Source organism: Triticum aestivum, chromosome 3B (genome assembly GCF_018294505.1).
Source record: "Triticum aestivum cultivar Chinese Spring chromosome 3B, IWGSC CS RefSeq v2.1, whole genome shotgun sequence".
NCBI lineage: Eukaryota > Viridiplantae > Streptophyta > Magnoliopsida > Poales > Poaceae > Triticum > Triticum aestivum.
In genome coordinates this window covers 126,968,614-126,989,220 of record NC_057801.1, presented here as the reverse complement: position 1 = coordinate 126,989,220, position 20,607 = coordinate 126,968,614, and the positions used below count along the sequence as shown (strand labels likewise).

The 20,607-nt window shown below is 48.0% G+C and overlaps 2 protein-coding genes across 2 annotated transcripts; both read right to left on the bottom strand.

Annotated features, from left to right (window-relative positions):
• Window positions 1–8,139: 8,139 nt before the first annotated feature.
• Window positions 8,140–10,398, bottom strand: LOC123065016 (uncharacterized). Its single transcript, XM_044488391.1, has 2 exons — window positions 9,046–10,398; window positions 8,140–8,750 (listed from the first exon to the last, which is right to left on the bottom strand). Exons 1-2 carry the CDS (start codon window positions 10,373–10,375, stop codon window positions 8,602–8,604), a joined length of 1,479 nt encoding a protein of 492 aa, XP_044344326.1. The 5' UTR covers window positions 10,376–10,398; the 3' UTR covers window positions 8,140–8,601.
• Window positions 10,399–18,140: 7,742 nt separating this feature from the next.
• On the bottom strand, window positions 18,141–20,607 carry LOC123065015 (uncharacterized). Its single transcript, XM_044488390.1, has 2 exons — window positions 19,086–20,607; window positions 18,141–18,724 (listed from the first exon to the last, which is right to left on the bottom strand). Exon 1 carries the CDS (start codon window positions 20,577–20,579, stop codon window positions 19,191–19,193), a length of 1,389 nt encoding a protein of 462 aa, XP_044344325.1. The 5' UTR covers window positions 20,580–20,607; the 3' UTR covers window positions 18,141–18,724; window positions 19,086–19,190.

The following is a 20,607-nucleotide window of genomic DNA, read 5'->3' as shown; positions in this document are numbered from 1 at the left end:
ATCTGTGTTATCTAACCTTGTTTACACAGGTTCATTCCATCCTAAGCCAATTCAAGACTACAAGGTAAGTATATGCATCACAATCATGTGTATGAGGAATTCTTGCTGATGTACATACTGTTTGCAAGAAGGACTCATGGGCATGAAGGTATTTCCTTTAATACTTTTTGCTCTGATGCATATGGCCAAGATACATGTAACACATTGCCTACTCTATCATGGTTATGCTATCACATGCTTCTATATTTCATATTCACATGATTGCATACATGTAGGGGGAGCCTATGCTTGTTACATGTCTTTCCAAAGCTTTACTTGTTGTTCTTTATATCTTCATCTAAACCTTTGATGTATGTTGTCATCAATTACCAAAAAGGGGGAGATTGAAAGCACAAGTGCTCCCTAGGTGGTTTTGGTAATTAATGTCAACATATCTCTTGTTGGACTAACACTTTTATCTAGTATGTTTCAGATAAGTTCAACAATGGAGTGGCATGGACTAAAGGATGTGGAACTCCTTCAAGATGCTAAGGACAAAGGATTGGCTCAAGCTTCAAGCTCAAGACTCTTCATTTTACATTTTAGTGATCCAAGATCACATTGAGTCTATAGGAAAAGCCAATACTATCAAGGAGGGATGAGGTGTTGCTTAATGAGCCTCTTGCTTCAAGTGCTTAGTGATATGCTCCAAATACCCTCAACTACTTTCCCACTTCCACACATATGTCCTAAACCTAAAGTCAAACTCGGCCCCACCTATCGTTACCCTTCGTGGGTTGAAGTCTCCATCAACGTGGATGTACGATAGCACCACCTATCGGAACCACGCCAAAAACATCCGTGTCTCCAATTGCGTTTGAATCCTCCAAACACTTCCCTTTACTTTCTTGCAGGTTGCATGCTTTACTTTCCGCTGCTCATATACTCTTTGCATGCTTGCTTGATATGTGTTGTGAATGTTAAACTTATGCCTAAACTCCACTTAAACTTAAGGAAATTTAAAAACTGCAACTTTGGTACTTAGTGTCTAATCCCCCCCTCTACACACCTCTTCTCAAGGTCCTACAAGTGGTATCAGAGCATTGGTCTCCATTGCCTTGGTTTAATCACCATTGGAGGAAGATGGATGAGTCTACTTTGAGGAGTCTTAGACATAGAGTGCCTATTCTTTATGGAGAGTATTTTCATGAGTGGAAAAATGATATGCTTGTAATTTTCAATCAATATCATTTGAACAAGTACATTTCTAGCCCTTGTGCACCTTATGTTAATCCTATGCATCCTACCCATGATGAGTCAATTGACATGGTTAGGAATCTTAAAACTGCCGAACTTATCATTAGAGGATTGCCTAGAAACTTGATTGGATGTTTGCCTACTTTTAAGTGTGCCTATACTATATGGAAATTTCTTGAGGAACGATTTCCAGATTATTCCTTGAAAAATCTTGATGAAATTCCTCCATAAGTCTATTGCTTTGAGTAAAATGAATACTAGTGATCCTATGTTTGGTGATCGTCTATTTGAGCTTACAAACCTTATGCGTGCCAAAGGAAATGTTGGTATTATTAGTGATATTATTTCCGAAGCTATAAAAATTCATAGACAAGATCATTGTCAAACTCACTGTAACGAATCACCCTCTCTAGGATTTGATCCACCGTATGACGATGTTGAACATGGATACTATGATGAGGATGATGATAGTGACTTCGATCTTGATGATGCAATGAGACACTTTGGTCCTATGGCAAATCTTCGGGGATATATGTCAGGAGGAAAGGAATGGGTTCTTGATAGTGGATGTACCGATCACATGACCGGAGATAAAGACATGTTTCGTGAGCTTGCTGATAATGATAGTCCTGGATAGTATGTCACTTTCGGTGACAACTCAAAGGTAAGGTGGTTGGCCTCGGTAAGGTGGCCATTTCACATGATAGCTCCATACAAAATGTTATGCTCGTTGAATCTCTTGGATAAAACTTACTTTCAGTATCTAGACTTGCTGATTTCGGGTTCAATGTTCTATTTACTGAAGTAGATTGCCAAGTGTTTCGTCGAGACAATCATAAAATGGTCTTTACCGGTATACGTAGAGGTGATCTATACATTGTTGATTTCACTAAAAAGGCTCAACCTAAAACTTGCTTCATTGCGAAATCCTCAAAAGGTTGGTTATGGCATAGACGACTAGGTCACGTTGGCATGAGAAACCTTGACAAGCTTATTAAGGGAAATCATATCCTTGGAGTTAATGATGTCATTTTTGATAAGGATAGACTTTGCAGTGCTTGTCAAGCAGGTAAACAGGTTGGAGGAAGGCATCCCGTGAAGAACATCATGACCACAAAGAGGCCACTTGAGCTACTTCATATGGATCTCTTTGGTCCCAACTCCTACAAGAGTCTCGGTGGAAATTCTTTTGGTCTAGTTATAGTTGATGATTTTTCCAGATTTACGTGGGTGTTCTTTCTCGATGATAAATCGCAGGTCCAAAAGATCTTCAAAAACTTCGCTAGGAAGGCCCAAAATCAATTTGAAGTGAAGATCAAGAAGGTTTGCAGTGACAACGGAACGGAGTTCAAGAACGCAAATGTGGACACCTTTCTTGACAAAGAAGGGATTTCACACGAGTTCTCGGCTACGTACACACCTCAACAAAATGGACTTGTTGAGAGGAAGAACCGGACGCTCATCGAAATGGCGAGAACGATGCTTGATGAGTACAAGACGCCGAAGCACTTTTGGACAGAAGCGGTTGAGACAGCTTGTCATGCAACGAATTGCTTGTATCTTCACAAGCTACTCGGCAAGACGGCATACGAGCTCCTCACCGGTAACAAACCCCAAGTTGGATACTTTCGAGTATTCGGCTCAAAGTGCTACATTCTTGATAAGCATCGTCGTTCTAAATTTGTTCCTATGTCTCATTTAGGCTTCCTACTAGGTTATGTCTCAAACTCTCACACTTACCGTGTCTACAACAATTTCACCCAAAAGGTTGAAGAGACGGTAGATGTGAAGTTTGATGAATCTAACGGCTCGCAAGTAGAGCAATTGCCAATTGATGTAGGAGACAAAGATCCTTCGGAAGCAATCCAAGACTTGTCTATTGGCAAGGTCCGTCCAACGGAGGTGAAGAAGAGTACCTCGTATGTCCAAGTGGAAGCTTCTACTTCACGACAAGGTGAACCGAGAGTAGATACGGAAGCATCCACAAGTGGGACACACCAAGATGAAGAAAACGAGGAAGTGCATCAAGGTGAACGTCAACAACCTCCTTCTCCACCACGACAAGAGAACAACAACGCCAACAATGAAGAAGGCCAAGAAGAAGAACAAGATGAAGAAGATGTTCAACGAAGACCCAAGCATCGGAACCATCGTGGGTTGAAGTCTCCATCAACGTGGATGTACGATAGCACCACCTATCGGAACCACGCCAAAAACATCTGTGTCTCCAATTGCGTTTGAATCCTCCAAACCCTTCCCTTTACTTTCTTGCAAGTTGCATGCTTTACTTTCCGCTCCTCATATACTCTTTGCATGCTTGCTTGATATGTGTTGTGAATGTTAAACTTGTGCCTAAACTCCACTTAAATTTAAGGAAATTTAAAAACTGCAACTTTGGTACTTAGTGTCTAATCCCTCCCCCTCTAGACACCTCTTCTCAAGGTCCTACACCCGCACCCCATGCCGTTCCTGGCTCGCGCTCGTACGCAAACGACGCGGCCACCCAATAGCCCTTGTCGCGGTCATCCTCCGGTTTCATCACCAACTGACCAACGCACGCACGCACACACGCCGGCCACTAACCAGCTAACCCATGCACGCACTAACAACCCGCTAGCCAACTACATGCACATCGGACCATGCCTGGACTAGGCCAGACTATGGCCAGACACACTACACACACACGCATGACGCGCCCAGGCCGCCGCGGCTTATTCGTCTAACACTCACCCTCTAAGCCGTGGCTCAGAGGAGTCCGCTGTCTTCAACGCCGGCATCCGCCATTAGCACGCGCTCCGCCGCCGGTGCCTTGCACAGAAGCGGGCAGTCCCGCTTGAAGTGGCCGCGCTCGTCGCACTTGTAGCAGCGTCCGCGCCGGTTGCCACCGAAGCCCGACGCCACGCTCCGTCCGTCGTCGTCGTCGCACGCTCCTCCCTGCTGGCACTCCCGCGCCCGCCACTGCGCCATGAGGAGCATCAGCTGATCGCCGCCACCCTCGCCGCCGTCTTGTCCACGGCGTCGAACACGCTCATCAAACACACGCAGCCGCCCGAGCGCCTTGTCGAACGCCATCATCGTCACGTCGTGGAACTGCTCGATGCCGGCGACGACAGGGAAGAGTCGATTCAGCACCGTATCCAGCAGCTTCTTGACGAGCGGCTCGTCGCCCAGCGTCTCCCCGAGGTTGGCGTACCTCGTCGCCATCGCTGTGAGCCTCCCACCATACACATCGAGCTCCTCGCCGTCCGCCATCTTCAAGCGATCGAATTCGCTGCGCAGCGTCGCTAGACTCGCCGCGCGGACCCGATCGGCGCCGACGAACCTCACCTTCAAGGAGTCCCATACCTCCCTGGAGGTGAGCTTCGTCGACACTTGCAGCAACACGTCCTCCTGCAGCGCTTCGAGAAGCAACGCGCGCGCCGTCTTGTCCTTCCGCGCGTTCACCGCCGTATCGCCCGGCGCCACCACCTCCCACACAGTGTCCACGTCGAGGATGGCCTGCGCCTTGATCGCCCAGACGGTGTAGTTGTCCACCATGAGCATCGGCATCGCCATCGACGCCGGTCCGCCCGCACCTCCGTCATGAGGGACGAGCGCCATGGTCGCCGATGATCGCCCGTACCGAAGCTCTGATACCAATTGTTGTTGCCGTGGCTATGCCCTAGCTCTACCTCTCTCTCTCTCGCTGCACCTTTCTCTCTCTCTGAACTAGATCACCAGAGGAAGAAGAATGAAGGGGAAGGAAGAAGGACATAGACAAAAGTATTTTCCTGGCGCACGTACGTCACCCGCCGCTCGAACGGCGTCCTTTTCTTTCCTGAGCACGTACTCAGCTCCTTACTAGCGATACACAGAGGCCAAGCTTTATACGCGCGCTCGTACGCACGCACTCGCCCACGCCCCGTGCCCCACGCCGTTCCTGGCTCGCGCTCCCATCGCGCTCGTACGCAGACAACGCGGCCACCCAACAGCCCTTGACGCTGTCACCCTCCGATTCCATCGCCAACTGACCAACGCACGCACACACGCCGGCCACTAACCAGCTAACCCATGCACGCACTAACAACCCGCTAGCCAACTACATGCACGTCGGACCATGCCTGGACTAGGCCAGACTATGGCCAGACACACTACACACATACACGCACGACGCGCCCAGGCCGCCGCGGCTTATTCGTCTAACACACACCTGTTTAATGTTCTAATAAAAAAACGAAGACCAGGTTTTCTCTGGTTTTAATCAATTTAGTTGTGCTCTATTTTTTATTTTCACGTTTTTCAACAGGTTTTATGTATGATTTTTTATTTTTTTCATAGAAATTTCAAATTGAAGAACATTTTTAAATTCATAAACTTTTTCAATTTGTGAATATTTTCTGAATTCATGAACATATTTAAAGTTCATATTTAAATATATATATATATATATATATATATATATATAATATTTGTGAATTCACAATAGTATGTAGATTTGATAATAATTTGTCCATTTTTACTGGTTTTTGAGCCATATCTATGGGTTTTCGTACGCTGAGTTGCACCATCAAAATATCAAACATGGAGCAACGAGCGAGCTAGTCGAGCGAAGGGAGCGAGTGGGGCAGAGGGCTATTGGGTTGCAGCCCGGGTGCGCTATATAGCGACAATTGCACGCTAAATGGGTGGATTAGGAGCACTTGCATACTACTTAATATAACTAAAACATGTAAATTTCTCAAGTGCACTAGCATTAGCAAATTCTCATGGGAGAGAAATAGCAGTTACAATATATACTAAAATAAGCAAGTTGGTATAAGTAAACGAGTGAAGTGCATCAAAGGTCCTCGAACTATTTTAGAGGTGTTACGTAGGTCCTCGAATTATGAAAAGGGTCATTCAGGTCCTCAAAGTGCAATATGCGTTCATCCAAGTCATCGAACTATTTTAGAGGTGTCATGTAGGTCCTTGAACTATTTTAGAGGTGTCACATACGTACACACTTATTGCACTTCAAGGATTTTTAAGGACCTGGATGACACTTTTCATAGTTTGAGGACCTATGTGACACCTTCAAAATAGTTCAAGGACCTAGGGTGCACTTCACTCTAAGTAAACACATAAATTGCAAAACATCACTAGAAGCTCAGTTTACATGAATTTTTTTGGATACTTACACAAGCATTTGGTTTAGAACAATCCTGCCTTTAGACGAAACAACTGAAAAGTGGTGGCAAAAAGAATAAAAAACTAACTAGAAATATATCTTTAATACACACAATGATTTATGAAGAGACTTTAAATGCAAGAAAAATGGACAACGTCTTTACAGAAGTAATCATACTCACCAACCTTTCATCAAACATAGTGAGATAACAACGAATCATCAACATTCTCATTCAAGAAATCCCTTTCGCTGCCGACTAAATTATCAGTGTCTACAATCATTCTTCTTCATAAAAACAAAAAACATCATTATTACTAACAAATAGTGCAACTAACTAATCAGGAAAAATGGTTCGGGCAACTAGCTACTGGCCACGTTTATAGTAGACGGAACATTTTGTAATTTATTTACCAGAAGGGTCTTATATATGCCGTGAGCTACGTAGGCAGCACTCGGTTTATACAGACCACCACCATCACGGAGCCGTTAAGCGAGGTGAGCACAACCACGTGGCATGGTTTTTTTTATAAGCCAAGTGTACTTCGGACGTTCGCCATCACATGACGTAGTAAGCCGAGGGCTCTTTCGTTTCCGTGTGTCTTGGCGCTAATACTCGGCTTACACCATCATAAGCGGAGTAACCGATAAACTACACTCGGCTTACAAAGAAACACAAGAAACACATGTTTTTTCCTATAGTGCATGTGTGCTTCCATAAATTGATGGCATTAATTAAACTAATTTCCTTTTGTCCTCCTAGGACATGTCAGTCCTGGATGACACTTGTCAACAAATACATTTCCTGCCACCTCTCAATTTGATTGATTGATTGGCCATTAATTCTTTATTGCGCTTTATTTATTTTTGGAAGAGAATCTCACAAAAACTTGTCAATGCAATTCGAAGCTAAGTATGCAATGCATCTGGTGTGCCTAAGTTCAACCACTTCCTTGACAACACAAAGTGATGCAATGCTATTTATTTTTTGCGTTTCACTTTGGGAACTATAAATTCCAGAGACGGGACTTCCAATGCTGTTTGCAGGGACTGTACTGGTAAGTACTACCTCCGTCCTGGTTTATTGATCCTCATTGTATTCCGTGCCGAATTTTGACCAAAAAATTGACTAACAAAATGTTAATGCATGTCAACAAAAATTATATTATTGAATTCGTATTTGAACATAGTTTGCAATGATACAATTTTTTATGACATGCATGGATATTTTGTTAGTTAAATTTACAGTCAAATTTTAGCCCGGAATACAATGGGGACCAATAAACCAGGACGGGATAGTACTTGAGGGCTTCTGTATGGGTGTCCGACCCGGCCACACTTGAAGGCTTCGCAATCCGTGACGCGTTGGCTCTCGCACAGGATTCATCCTTATCACATGTGACAATTTTCTCTGATTTTCTGGGAGTGATCAATGACATACTCAGACATACAGGAGGGTGATATGCTACAATCATCAAGGACATTCAAGCTATGTCAAGCCAGTTCACCAAGTGTTCCTTCATCTTTGAAGGACGTGAGACCAACATAAAGGCACATAGCCTTGCTAGACACACTTAGGACTTTCGGCAGGATGCCATATATACCCACCAGATATAAACTGTATTCTCATGAACCTTAATTTTGATCAATAAAAAGAAGTGTGTTTAGACTAAAAAACTTTAGGATACTAAAAATTATTTGAAAATGATATTCCTTATTAATCATGCGTCTACAAATTGTCTATATCATCCTTTTTACTCCGCGCAAATTCTGACAACAACGCCCAGGGCATTCATGTAGCTGAGAAAACGCACCTGAAACATCCACCATCTCAATCATAATAACCTTATATATATAAAAAAAACTCAACACAAGTAGGCGATTACAAACCGTGGACATCAGGTTGTACTAGAACTTAATAATAATAGTAATTGGTAGAGCAAACAGGCAGAAGCTCTAAATACCTACATACACTTATTTTGGATCGGAGGGATTAACAATCGTCTTCCAGCCTCAACCTCATGCATCATACATTCCTACAGAATCTTCTAGAACCTTACAATAAATAAAATTCAGATTCTGACTAGTTAACAAGAAAGCACAAGCAGACACTCTCTCCACGTTCCACCTGGGTACTTCTCCGATGTTGGGTTGGCATGGGTTGAAAAGCAAAGAAACCATAATGATGGTATGGACCTCGAAGGCATTCATTCCCAAACAAATCAACTACTGTGAGTCCAGTCCATGGCATCCCCGGCATCACCCTCTCCCCCTTCAGCTGGGTTAGTGATGGCAGGCTGCTGCTGTGGCCTCTTGCGTGAGTAGGATCCCGCAGACACTGGAGCTCCTCGTTTCATATTCTCCTTTGAAACTGCACAAAGAAGAACATATTTTTGGTGTGAGAAAAAAACCCTTGCCCCCTTACCTTTTAAAATCACAACTAACAAAAACCAGCAGCGCGATAAGCGTTTAGAACAATAATTTATAGTTCTAGAATGTCATGGTCACCAAGGTAAGCTTTCGACTTTGAAGTCTATATAGCCACTAGATTGACCTCAAATGATAAAACAACAATTCATGTCATGGTCTACATCTCGAATGAATTTAGCAAGGCATATTGACGTAGTATATTTATCATTAATAATGGGGAGGCGATGGCATGGTACCTGGGGGCTTGAGATAGCTGGAGATGGTAGTGCGCCTGTAGGTGTTGGGTCTTCGCATATCGAATTCACCCACCTTCAGCAGCTTCTTATTCTTGATGTCAACGGCGATAACTCGCGAGTTCCTGTCGGTTTTGCTGCTGACAGTGGTCCTGAGGTACAATATGCCATCTTTGTGGGAGCTGAGAATGGGGTTGGAAACAAAGACAGATTTGGGCAAATCGTAGTTTTCAATATCACAAGAATGGACTTCATGCTCCAGCTTGAAACGCATATCACCCAGGGTTACCGAATCCCTACGGAGCCCCTCCATTGTCCATGTGACCACCGTCCAGCCACTAGGGGTTTCTGAGAAAGGGTTGCCGGGTTCGCCGTGGACCTGAAGGTCGACGAACCTGATGATGCCAGTCTCTTTGACAAGGACAATGTCCCTAAAGGCGGTTGCAATGTCAACGGCAAGAGGGAGGCGATTTGGCGGCTGCCTCGGCTCGGGAAGGGGGACATAGCGGAACTGGTGGAAGGGGGTGTCGTCGGCTAGCACGTCGGAGAGGAGCATGCCACTCCAGAGGTCGACCCAGCCCACGATGCCACCGCTGTTCCCGCCGATGGTGATGGACATGTCGGAGATGAAGTCGGATGGCGGCGGCAGCGGCTGTGGAATAGCACCTGCCTTGCGGGTCCAGGCCCCGGCCTTGGAGTCGTAGATGCACAGGTAGTGCGGGCCATTAGCAGAGTCGTGGAAAAAGTCCTTGCCAAGCGCCGCGATTCTGTAGGCATCATCATCATCCTTGGGAGAAATTTTGCTGCTGTAAGGCACGACAGCAATGGAAGTGGAATTGAAGCAGTGGGATCTCTCATTTGGCAACATCCAGGGGTCGGGGTGCGGGAGCCGGGTGAGTTCCTCCTTCCCTGCCTGGTACACCAAGTATTCATAATAGCCCTTGTTGCCGTTGATGGCGGAGGGGTGGAATTTCCCGTGGCAGAGGGTGATAAGTGCAAGGTCACCCTCCATGGCAAACATGGACGGCTCGCTGATGAACAATCGGTTGTCTTCTCCTTTGTCGTCGGTGTAGTAGGCGTGGCAGCAGAAATAGGAGACGAGAGGCGGCGGGGCGAGGCACAAGGTGACCCGCATTTCCACCTCCCTCTCGTCCAGGACGTCCCGCCTGAATCGACAGCGGGCGGAGGTGTGGTTTACCTTGTCGACCATGTAAGCGGCGCGGTCCAGGAGGGCTTCCCCCCAGTCCCACTTTGTCGCCGCCGCCGCCGCCGTAAACACATCATCCTCGGCCGGCGGACGCAACGAGGCTTCGTAATAGCCTTTGAGCGACATGGTGTGGATCCTATGTGATCTCACACTGGCGTACTCCTGGCTAGCTATAGGACTCGTACTGTATTTATTGGGAGGAGGGTTATAGTGAGAACCGGATTCATGGACGAACACGAGACGGAGACGAAGAGTGCTCCAGCTGCAATCCGCATTGGACTCCGATCCTTTGGACCTTTGGACTCCGCCTGCTGCAACAATCCGGCTTCTCGTCTCGTGGCTAGCGATCCGTTCGGCGGAATTTCCTATACGACGCTAGGCACAACCTTATGGTACCCAGGGACCCATTTAGACCGATCTTTTTGTCCGCTCGTCAACTAACACCAGGCCCCCCTCAAAAAAAAAACTAACAGCAGGTTTTAGTGGCCACTGCTAGGCGTAAGTCAGATCAGCCGCCTCGCCAGCCGCCCGATTGGCCCCGGAGACGTTAGATATTTTGATGGAAATTCCAAGTCATCTTCTCTTTTCACATCTCACGGTTGCATGCACGCGTTTGCATCCCCGTCCTCCACTAATGCCTTGAAGCACTTATGCCCCACCTGCAAAGCTAGATGACGGCGGCCGGAATTCCGTCAGACGGCAACTTCTTGCATTGAGGCATGGCAACTTGCAGCCATACACGTCGCCGACTAGTAGTGGCAATGGCATGGTACCAAAAGTGGTCTTCGAGGGCTCTTCAAAGGTGCATCTTTGGAAGTCAGACGACTGCCGTTGCTGTAGCGACACGAGCTCTGCAAAGACGAGTGGCTGCTGCTTACATGGCCACAGGCGATGCAAGCCGAGACGACCGCGAGCAGTGTTGTTCTGACGATGGCTCGACTGCTTCAATGATGTTGCGACGACATAGTTCGATGGCCACGGCGACCGGCGTGCTTCAAATGGTCATGGTGTGCTTAGTCGGGCGCGTCGATACTGCAACAGCGACCCGGCTGCTTCGATGATGATGTAATGTCGTGCTTCGACGGCGGCGGCGGCGTGCTTCGAACAATTGCGGCAATCTTGCGACGTCGTGCTTCGACGACAGCAGCGGAGGCCTGGTTGCTTCGATGATGTTGCGGCGACATAGTTTGACGGCCACGTCGACCAGCGTGCTTCAGACGGTCATGGTGTGCTTCGTCGGCCGCGTCGATGCTACAACGGCAGGCCGGCTGCTTCGATGATGATGTAATGTCGTGCTTCGATGGCTGCAGCGACGGCGTGACGATCGCGGCAATCCCGCGATGTCGTGCTTCGACGACAGCAGCAACACTGCAACGAAGGCTTGGCTGCTTCGATGATGCAGCGATGGCGTGCTTCTAACTATCGCGGCAATCCTGCGACGCCGTACTTCGACGACCACGGCAACACTGCAGCAAGGGCCTGGCTTTTTTTTGGCTGCTTTGATGATGTTGCAATAGCAACGCTGCCACGACGGTCCAGCTGCTTCGATGATGTTGCAACAGCAACGCTGCCACGACGGTCCAGCTGCTTCGATGATGCTGCGACGGCGTGCTTCGAGTGCTACATCAATGACGGCGGTGTGCTGTGACGGCGGTCTGACTTCTCCTGTGATACTACGATGTCATGCTTCGGCGGCCGCGGCGACCGTGGCGTTGGCATCGTCAAAGACGCTAAGACGAGTGGTATGTGCTATGAGAGGAAAGGACGAGTGGCTGTCATCAGGCGCATCAAACTGGCAACGATGGTGTTTTGCAAACGCAACCAGCAGAGGCACGTCGGCGCGGAACACCAGCGGCACAACGCTCGTGTGCGAGCTGTGCCGATCGAGCTTGCTAGTACCAAATGCAACCAGCACCCCATAATGAACGTCTAGAAGAGGTGTTCTGCAATCCTCATTTGATGCTTTCTACTCCACGCGCGTGGCTAGACGTTAGGGCATCTCCAGCCGTTGGCCCCTCGGAAGGGGCAAAAAATCGCCCTCTGGGGCGCACCGGCGCTAAACCGCGCACTGAGGGCGTGTTGCCCCCCAGTCGCGGCGCCCACGGGTAGTTAAAAAAGTTCAAAATGACTCAATTTTAACACAAACAGCGGCGAGTTCAAACTTAAACTTAAACATATTTCGTCCAAACTTAAACATATTTTACAAAAAAGAAAGAAACTACCGCGGGCTACCCCCGCCGTCTCCCTCGCCGCCCGCCTCGTCGCACGCCCACGTGGTTCTACATGCCGAGGAGGCTGTAGAACCGCGTGTAGTCATCGCCGTCGCCGCCGTGATCGTCGTCGTCGTCGCCGCCCCCACCTACGCCTCCGCCGTCCCTGCTGCATCCCTCCCCAGGTTGGCGCGGCGGGTTGGACGGTCCGGGGGCGTCGTCATCGTCGTCGCTGTCGAGGACCACGACACCGTGCTCGTCCTCGCGCCCACGCTTGCGGGCGGCGATCTCCTCCAGGGCCCGGCGCTTCCGGACCGTCTCGTCGCGGAGGTAGTCCTCCCGCGCCCACCGCATGGCGTCCTCGTCGGAGAAGCCGCGCCGGGCTATCTCCTCGTACTCCGCGGGGAGGCCCGGCTCCGGCTTGGGCTCGACGAGGACGAAGCGGCCGGTGGGTGGCGGGGCGTTGGCGCCGATGCGGACGCCGGAACTGCGGGTGCGCGCGCTGACCGGCGTACCCTGGGGCTCCGGCTTGACGGGGCGGAGGCAGGGGAGCCGCCGGACGAGGAGGAGGACCCCCCGGTCTTCATGCGCCTCGGGGTCCAGGAGCTTCCCCGGCGGCGTGAGAAGGAAGGGGGGTCGGGGTACTCGAGGCGCGGCGTGTTGCCGCCCTCGATGTACTCGAGGACAGCCTCCAACGTGCGCCCGGGCACGCCCCACCACCAACGCCGGCCGGCGGTGTTGAGCCTGCCGGAGGGCACGACGCCGTTGGTGGCCTCGAGCTGCTGGGCGTGACGGCGGCGGAAGTACGGTTCGCAGAGCGGGCTGTCGGGGACGTACCTTGGCCCCTCCCTCGCCGCACGCGGCAGGTTCGAGCGGATGCGTGCGATCTCTGCATGCCGCGCCGCGCCGGTGGGTACCGGGGGCACCGGCACGCCGCCCGCGCTGATCCTCCACGCCCCCGGCACCCGCATGTCTGGCGGGACCGGGTACTCGGCCTCGTAAAGGAGGCGAGCCTCGTCTTCATGAAGATGGCGGCGGCCGAAGCCGTTCGCCGCCGCGCCGTCGCCTGGGAAGCGCTCGGCCATGGGTGTGAACTGGAGACGGCGAAAGAGAGGAGAGGAGAGGGAGGAACGATGACGGCGGGAGAGTGTGCGAGCCGACGAGTGCGTCGGGGCGCGGCATATATAGGCCGAGGCGCCGCCCACGCGCGTGCCATCGTGTGTACGCGTGGCGGGCGAGGGAGGGCGAGGGACGCGCGTCGTCCGGTCTTCACTGCGCCGCCCATGAGGCATCAATGGTGCAGGCTGACCGGCGCGGCAGCGCGCGGCAGCTTTGGCATTGATTCGCCGCGGGAAACGAGGCGATGCGGACGACGAAGAGCCGAGAAGAGAGCCGTGTCGCTGACGCGGTGGGCCCGCGGCTTTTTCGCGCCAAAACAGTTCGCCCGGCGCCCCCGGGCGCCCCCAGCGCGCCGGGTTCGGGCTAGGTCCGCCGGCGCTATTTTCGGCCCAAGCCGGCGAAAATCGAGCTCCCGGGGGCGCGACTGGGCCGTTTTTTCGGTGCCGGCGTGAAAAAAACGCCTGAAGAGGCCTTCCTGAGGGCGCGGCTGGAGATGCCCTTAGTATGCATGAGCTACCTTCACGTGGGGGACCTTCCTGGGGGCGCGGCTGGAAATGCCCTTAGTATGCATGAGCTACCTTCACGTGGGGGACCTTCAGGCCGGGGACACAGGAGCGTTCCGCGCCATATGATTGCATGGGATCGGACGACGCCGGAAGCGGCTGAAGAAGGCAACAAATCATCCAAGTGTTTTGAAGCGTTTTCCCAGGTTTTATGTACTATAAAAAAGAAAACACACACCAGGTTTTACGTTGTAATAAAAAAACGAAGACCAGGTTTTCTCTGGTTTTAATCAATTTTGTTCTGATTTATTTTTTATTTTCATGTTTTCAACAGGTTTTCTCTATGGTTTTTTACATGGACATTTGTTAAGTTCATTTTTTAAAAATTCGTGAATATTTTCTGAATTCATGAGCATATTTAAAGTTCATATTTTTTTAAAAAATATATAATTTCTGAATTCGCAATAATCTTTAGATTTAATAATATTTTATAAATGTGAATACTTTTACTGATTTTTTTAGCATATCTATGGGCTTTCTAACGCTGAGTTGCACCATCAAAATAGTCGAGCGAAGAGGGAGTGAGAGGGCTATTGGGTGCGGGAGCTCCTATACGCCGCCCGTGTGCGTCCGATCGTTGCGACTTCGCTGAAGCGACGCGCACACGGGCCGGCCCAATCAAAATAGTCGAGCGAAGAGTTGCACCATCAAAATAGTCGAGCGAAGAGGGAGTGAGAGGGCTATTGGGTGCGGGAGCTCCTATACGCCGCCCGTGTGCGTCCGATCGTTGCGACTTCGCTGAAGCGACGCGCACACGGGCCGGCCCAATCATGTCGCTGTGAGCGAAAAATCAAAAAAGGAAGTAACGCATGGGCGGCATCGAACCTCCGACCAGCTGACAGAATGTAGTGAGGCTAGGCAGCCGAGCTAGCTACCTCGACTGTTTTAGATGCATTGCCAATCTTAAAGTAGAACGCACAGCGGCAAATCCTTAAAAAAGGACGCTCAACATTTTTATAATATGCGTTGAAGAAATTTTAAATACAGTGAACGTTTTTGTAAAAAAATACTGGACAAATCTAAAATACTAATATGGACATTTTATCGGTATATGTTGAACAATATTTTAATATATGGTGAACAAAACTTAAATACACAATGAACATTTTGTAATATACATTGAACAATTTAATAATGTACAATGAAATTTTTTGTAATACACAATGAACATTTTCCGATATACGTTGAACAATTTAATAATATACAATGAACATTTTTGTAATACACAATGAACATTTTCTAATATACGTTGAACAATTTAATAATATACAATGAACATTTTTGTAATACACAATGAACATTTTCTGATATATGTTGAACAATTTAATAATATACAATGAACATTTTTGTAATACATAATGAACATTTTCTAATATACGTTGAAAAATTTAATAATATACAATGAACATTTTTACAGTACAAGGTGAACTATTTCATAATATACCATGAGCATTTTCTTAATACATTGACAAATTTTGTAACACATGATGAACTTTTTCTATAAATACGCAATAATGAGAAGAAGAACAGAAACAAAAAATAAAAAAAAGAAACGTAAAAGAAAGAAAATGAAAGGAGAAAAGGAGTCAAAACAGAAAAATAAAAAACCGGAACAAAACAACTGAATACCGGCCAAACACAGTGAAAAAACTGGAAGCAAAAAACCATACAAGAAAAACGAAAAAAAACGCAAGAAAGAAACAAGGAAACAGCAGCGAATGAAATCCGTCCGTGGGCCGGGCCAAGTGGCGAGTTGCTTCAGCGAAGGCTCGTCCTTTTGACGCCTGCGGGCGTCAAATAGGATTTTCCATTGGGTGCAGCCCGGGTGCGCCCTGTAGTGACAATTGCACGGTAAAGAGGTGGATTCGGAACACTTGCACTGTACTTAATATAACTAAAGCATGTAAATTCATCACGTGCACTAGCACTAGATTCTCATGAGCGAGAAATAGTGGTTACAATATACTAAATTAAGCAAGTTCCTACTTAATCGTTCTTTCCTTCCCTCGAAGGAAAGGCTAGCCGCCGCCTCCTCCTTCCTCCACAAAAAAGTTAAGGTTTCTACCTCCCACTATCGCCGCCGCAGGTCCGCCTCCTCTCCGGTGGCCCTAGGGCCATGGGGCGCGGTGGATCTCGGCAAGGGCCGGTGGGAGGGCTCCGTTTTTAGTCGTTTTTTTCAGTTTTGCTAGGGTTTGTGTCCTGCTCAGGAAGACGAGACGGCGGCAGCTCCCTGAAGATGGAATAAAGGTCTCCCCGCCTAGTCCCCATTCCGGCGGCGCGTCTACCACCGTTGATGGGCGTGTGGAGGTGTGTCTCCGGCGGATCTATCTTTGGTGGATTTGTTCGGATCTCGTCGTTGTTCGTCTACGTTCGCGTGTCTTTGGATTGGATCTTTCTGATCTACGTTATTCTTCATCTGCGGCGATTGCTGTTCTAGTGCGCTGGTCCTACGGGGCCTTAGCACGACGACTTCCCGACTGTCTACTACAACAAGTTGTGCCCGACTCCAGCGATGGAGGGGCGATGACGGCGGCGCGCCTTCAGCTTGCTTCAGTGCCGGTAGTCGTCGCTAGGTGGTCTATGGATCTGGATGTAATTTTTATAATTTCTGGTATTCGTTGTACTGCCATGATTGAAGATGAATAGATCGAAAATTTTCTCGCAAAAAAAATAAATAAGCAAGTTGGTATAAGTAAATACAGAAAGTTGCAACACATCCCTAGAGCTCAGTTTACATGTTTTTCTTTGGATACTTACAGAAGCATTTGGTTTAGAACAATCCTGCCTTTAGACGAAACAAACTGAAAAGTTATGGCAAAACGAATAAAAAACTAACTAGAAATATATCTTTAATACACACAATGATTTATGAAGAGACATCACATGCAAGAAAAATGTACAAAATCTTTACAGAGGTAATCATACTCACCAAACTTTCATCAAACATAGTGAGATAACAACGAATCATGGACATTCTCATTCAAGAAATCCCCTTCGGTACCGACTAAATTATCAGTGTCTACAATCATCCTTCCGCATAAAAACAAAAAACATCATTATTACAAACAAATAGGGCAACTAACTAATTAGGAAAAATTGGTTGGGTAACTACCGGCGTAGGCGGAATATTTTTATAATTATTTTTTACCAGAAGGGTTTTATATATATACGCCGTGAGCTACGTTAGGCGGCACTCGGTTTATATAGACCACCCATCACGGAGCCATTAAGCCAGGCGAGCACTACCACGTGGCATCGTGTTCGCCGCGTGTGTCATAAAGTCGAGCTTTGTTGCCACAATATGCCGAGTTTTTTTGTAAGCCGGGTGTACTTCAGGCATTTGTCGGCATACGGCATAGTAAGCCGAGGGCTCTTTCGTCGTCGTGTGTCTTGGTGCTAATACTCGGCTTACACCATCATAAGCGGAGTAGCCAATAAACTACACTCAGCTTACGAGGAAACAAAAGACAACATATGTTTTTCCTATAGTGCTACAAGTCACTAATTGCTATTTTCCCGCGCATGCATGCTTCCACATCACCCCAGAATCTAAATTGACGGTGTCAATTGCACCAATTTCCCTCTTGCACGCATGCAGGTTGGTCCTTGGGAACACATGTCAACTACTTCATTTCCCATCACCTCTCAATTTGATTGATTAATTGACATAATTCTTTATTGTGCTTTATTTATTTTAAACAAGTCAATGCAATTTGAAGCAAAGAGTGCTACTCAATGCATGTGGTGTGCCCAAGTTCAACAGCTTCCTCGACAACGCAAAGTGGTGCGGTGTTATTTATGTTTTGCATTTCACTTTAGTATACTATAAAAAATATTTGGAAAATGATATTCCTTATTAATCATGTATCTACAATTTTTACTATATCAACGTTTTTACTCCGCACAAATTCCTACAACAGTGCCCAGGGCATTCATGTAGTTGAGATAATGACAAAACGCATCTGAAGCATCCACGGTCTCATTCATAATAACCTTATATAATAATAGAAAAATAAATACAAGTAGGGGATTACAAACCATGGACATCAGGTTGTACTAGAACATAATAATAATAGTAATTGGTAGAGCAAACATGTAGAAGCTCCAAATAACTATAAATACTTATTTTGTATTGGAGGGAGTAACAATCGTCTCCCAGCCTCGACCTCCATCATACATTCCTACTGAATCTTCTAGAACATTTTCAGATTCTTACTAGTTACTCCCTCCGTCCCCATAGTATAAGAACGTTTTTGACATTGGTGTAATGTGAAAAACATTTTTATATTATGGAACAGAGGGAGTAACAAGGAAGCACAAGCAGACACTCTCTCCATGTTCTCGGATGGTGGGCTGGCATGGGTTGAAAGCAAAGAAACCATAATGATGGTATTGACCTCGAAGGCAGCCATACCCAAACAAATCATCTATTGTGAGTCCAGTCCATGGCACTATGGCATCCCCGACATCACCCTGACCTCCTTCAGCATCCCCGACATAATGAAGGCAGGCTGCTTCTGCGGCCTCTTGCGAGGAGGACCCGAGAGACACCGGAGCTGGTCGTTTCATAGTCTCCTTTGAAACTGCACAAAGAAGATATTTTTGGTGTGAGAAAAAAACCATTGACCTTATCTTTTAAAATCACAACTAACAAAGCCCGGCAACGTGATAAGAGTTTTGAACAACAATTTCTAGTTCTAGAATGTACTCCCTCCGTTCCCAAATATTTGTCTTTCTAGAGATTCCAACAAGTGACTACATCCGGAGCAAAATGAGTGAATCTACACTCTAAAATATATCTACATACATCCACATGTTATTGCCCATTTGAAATGTCTAGAAAGACAAATATTTGGGAACGGAGGGAGTAGTTAGAATAACATCCATGCTAAGAAAAGGAAATTTATTGACAGGAAATCTTGTGGTCACCGAGTTATCATGTACCTGTCTTTAATTAACCACCACATTGACATCGGATGATAAACCTACAATTCATGTCATGATCTACATCTCTGAATGGATTTGAGCAAGGCATAGCATCTTTTATCATTAATAGTGGGGAGGCGCTGGTACGGTACGTGGGGGCTTGAGATAGCTGGAGATGGTAGTGCGCCTGTAGGTGTTGGGTCTTCGCATATCGAATTCACCCACCTTCAGCAGCTTCTTATTCTTGATGTCATCAGCGATAACTCGCGAGTTCCTGTCGGTTGTGCTGCTGACAGTGGTCCTGAGGTACAAGATGCCATCTTTGTGGGAGCTGAGAATGGGGTAAGAAACAAAGACAGATTGGGGCAAATTGTAGTTTTCAATATCACAAGAATGGACTTCATGCTCCGGCCGGAAACGCATATCACCCAGGGTTTCCGAATCCCTACGGAACCCCTCCAGGGTCCATGTGACCACCGTCCAGCCACTAGGGGTTTCTGAGCAAGGGCCGGGTTCTGCATGGACCTGAAGGTCGACGAACCTGATGATGCCAGTCTCTTTGACAAGGACAATGTCCCGAAAGGCGGTTACAATGTCGACGGCAAGAGGGAGCCAATTTGGCGGCTGCCTCGGCTTGGGAAGAGAGACATAGCGGAACAGGTGGAAGGGGGTGTCGTCGGCTAGCACGTCGGAGAGCAGCATGCCACTCCAGAGGTCGACCCAGCCCACGATGCCGCCGCTGGAGCCGCCGATGGTGATGGCCGTGTCGGAGATAAAGTCGGATGGCGACGGCAGTGGCTGGGGAACAGCACCTGCCTTGCGGGTCCAGGCCCGGGTCTTGGAGTCGTAGATGCACAGGAAGTGTGGGCCATTGGCAAAGTCGTGGAAAAAGTCCTTGCCAAGCGCTGCGATTTTGTAGGCATCACACGCATCATCACCCTGAGAAATTTTGTGGGGGCGAGTATGGGTGAAAATTTTGCTGCTGTAAGGCACGACAACAATCGCAGTGGAATTGAAGCAGTGGGATCTCCTATTTGGCAACATCGCGGGGGCGGGGTGCGGGAGCCGGGTGAGTTCCTCCTCCCCTGCCCGGTACACCAAGTATTCATAGTAGTTCTTGTTGTCGTCTATGGGGGATGGGGGGAATTCCCCGTGGCAGAGGGTGATGAGTGCAAGCTCACCCTCCATGGCGAACATGGACGGCTCGTCGCAGAACAAGCAGGTGTCTTCTTCTCCGTGGCCGTCGGTGTAGTGGGCGTGGCAGCAGAAATGGGAGACGAGAGGCGGCGGGGCGAGGCACAAGGTGACCCGCATTTCCACCTCCCTGCTGTTCAGGACGTTCATCCTGAATCGACAGCGGGCGGAAGTATGGTTTTTCTTATCAACCATGTAAGCGGCGTGGTCAAGAAGGACTTCCCCCCAGTCCCACTTTATCGCCACCGGCGCCGCCGCCAACACATCGTCTGCTGCCGGCGGACACAACGAGGCTTCGTAATAGCCTTTGAGCGACATGGTGGATCTTGTGTTATCTCACACAGGC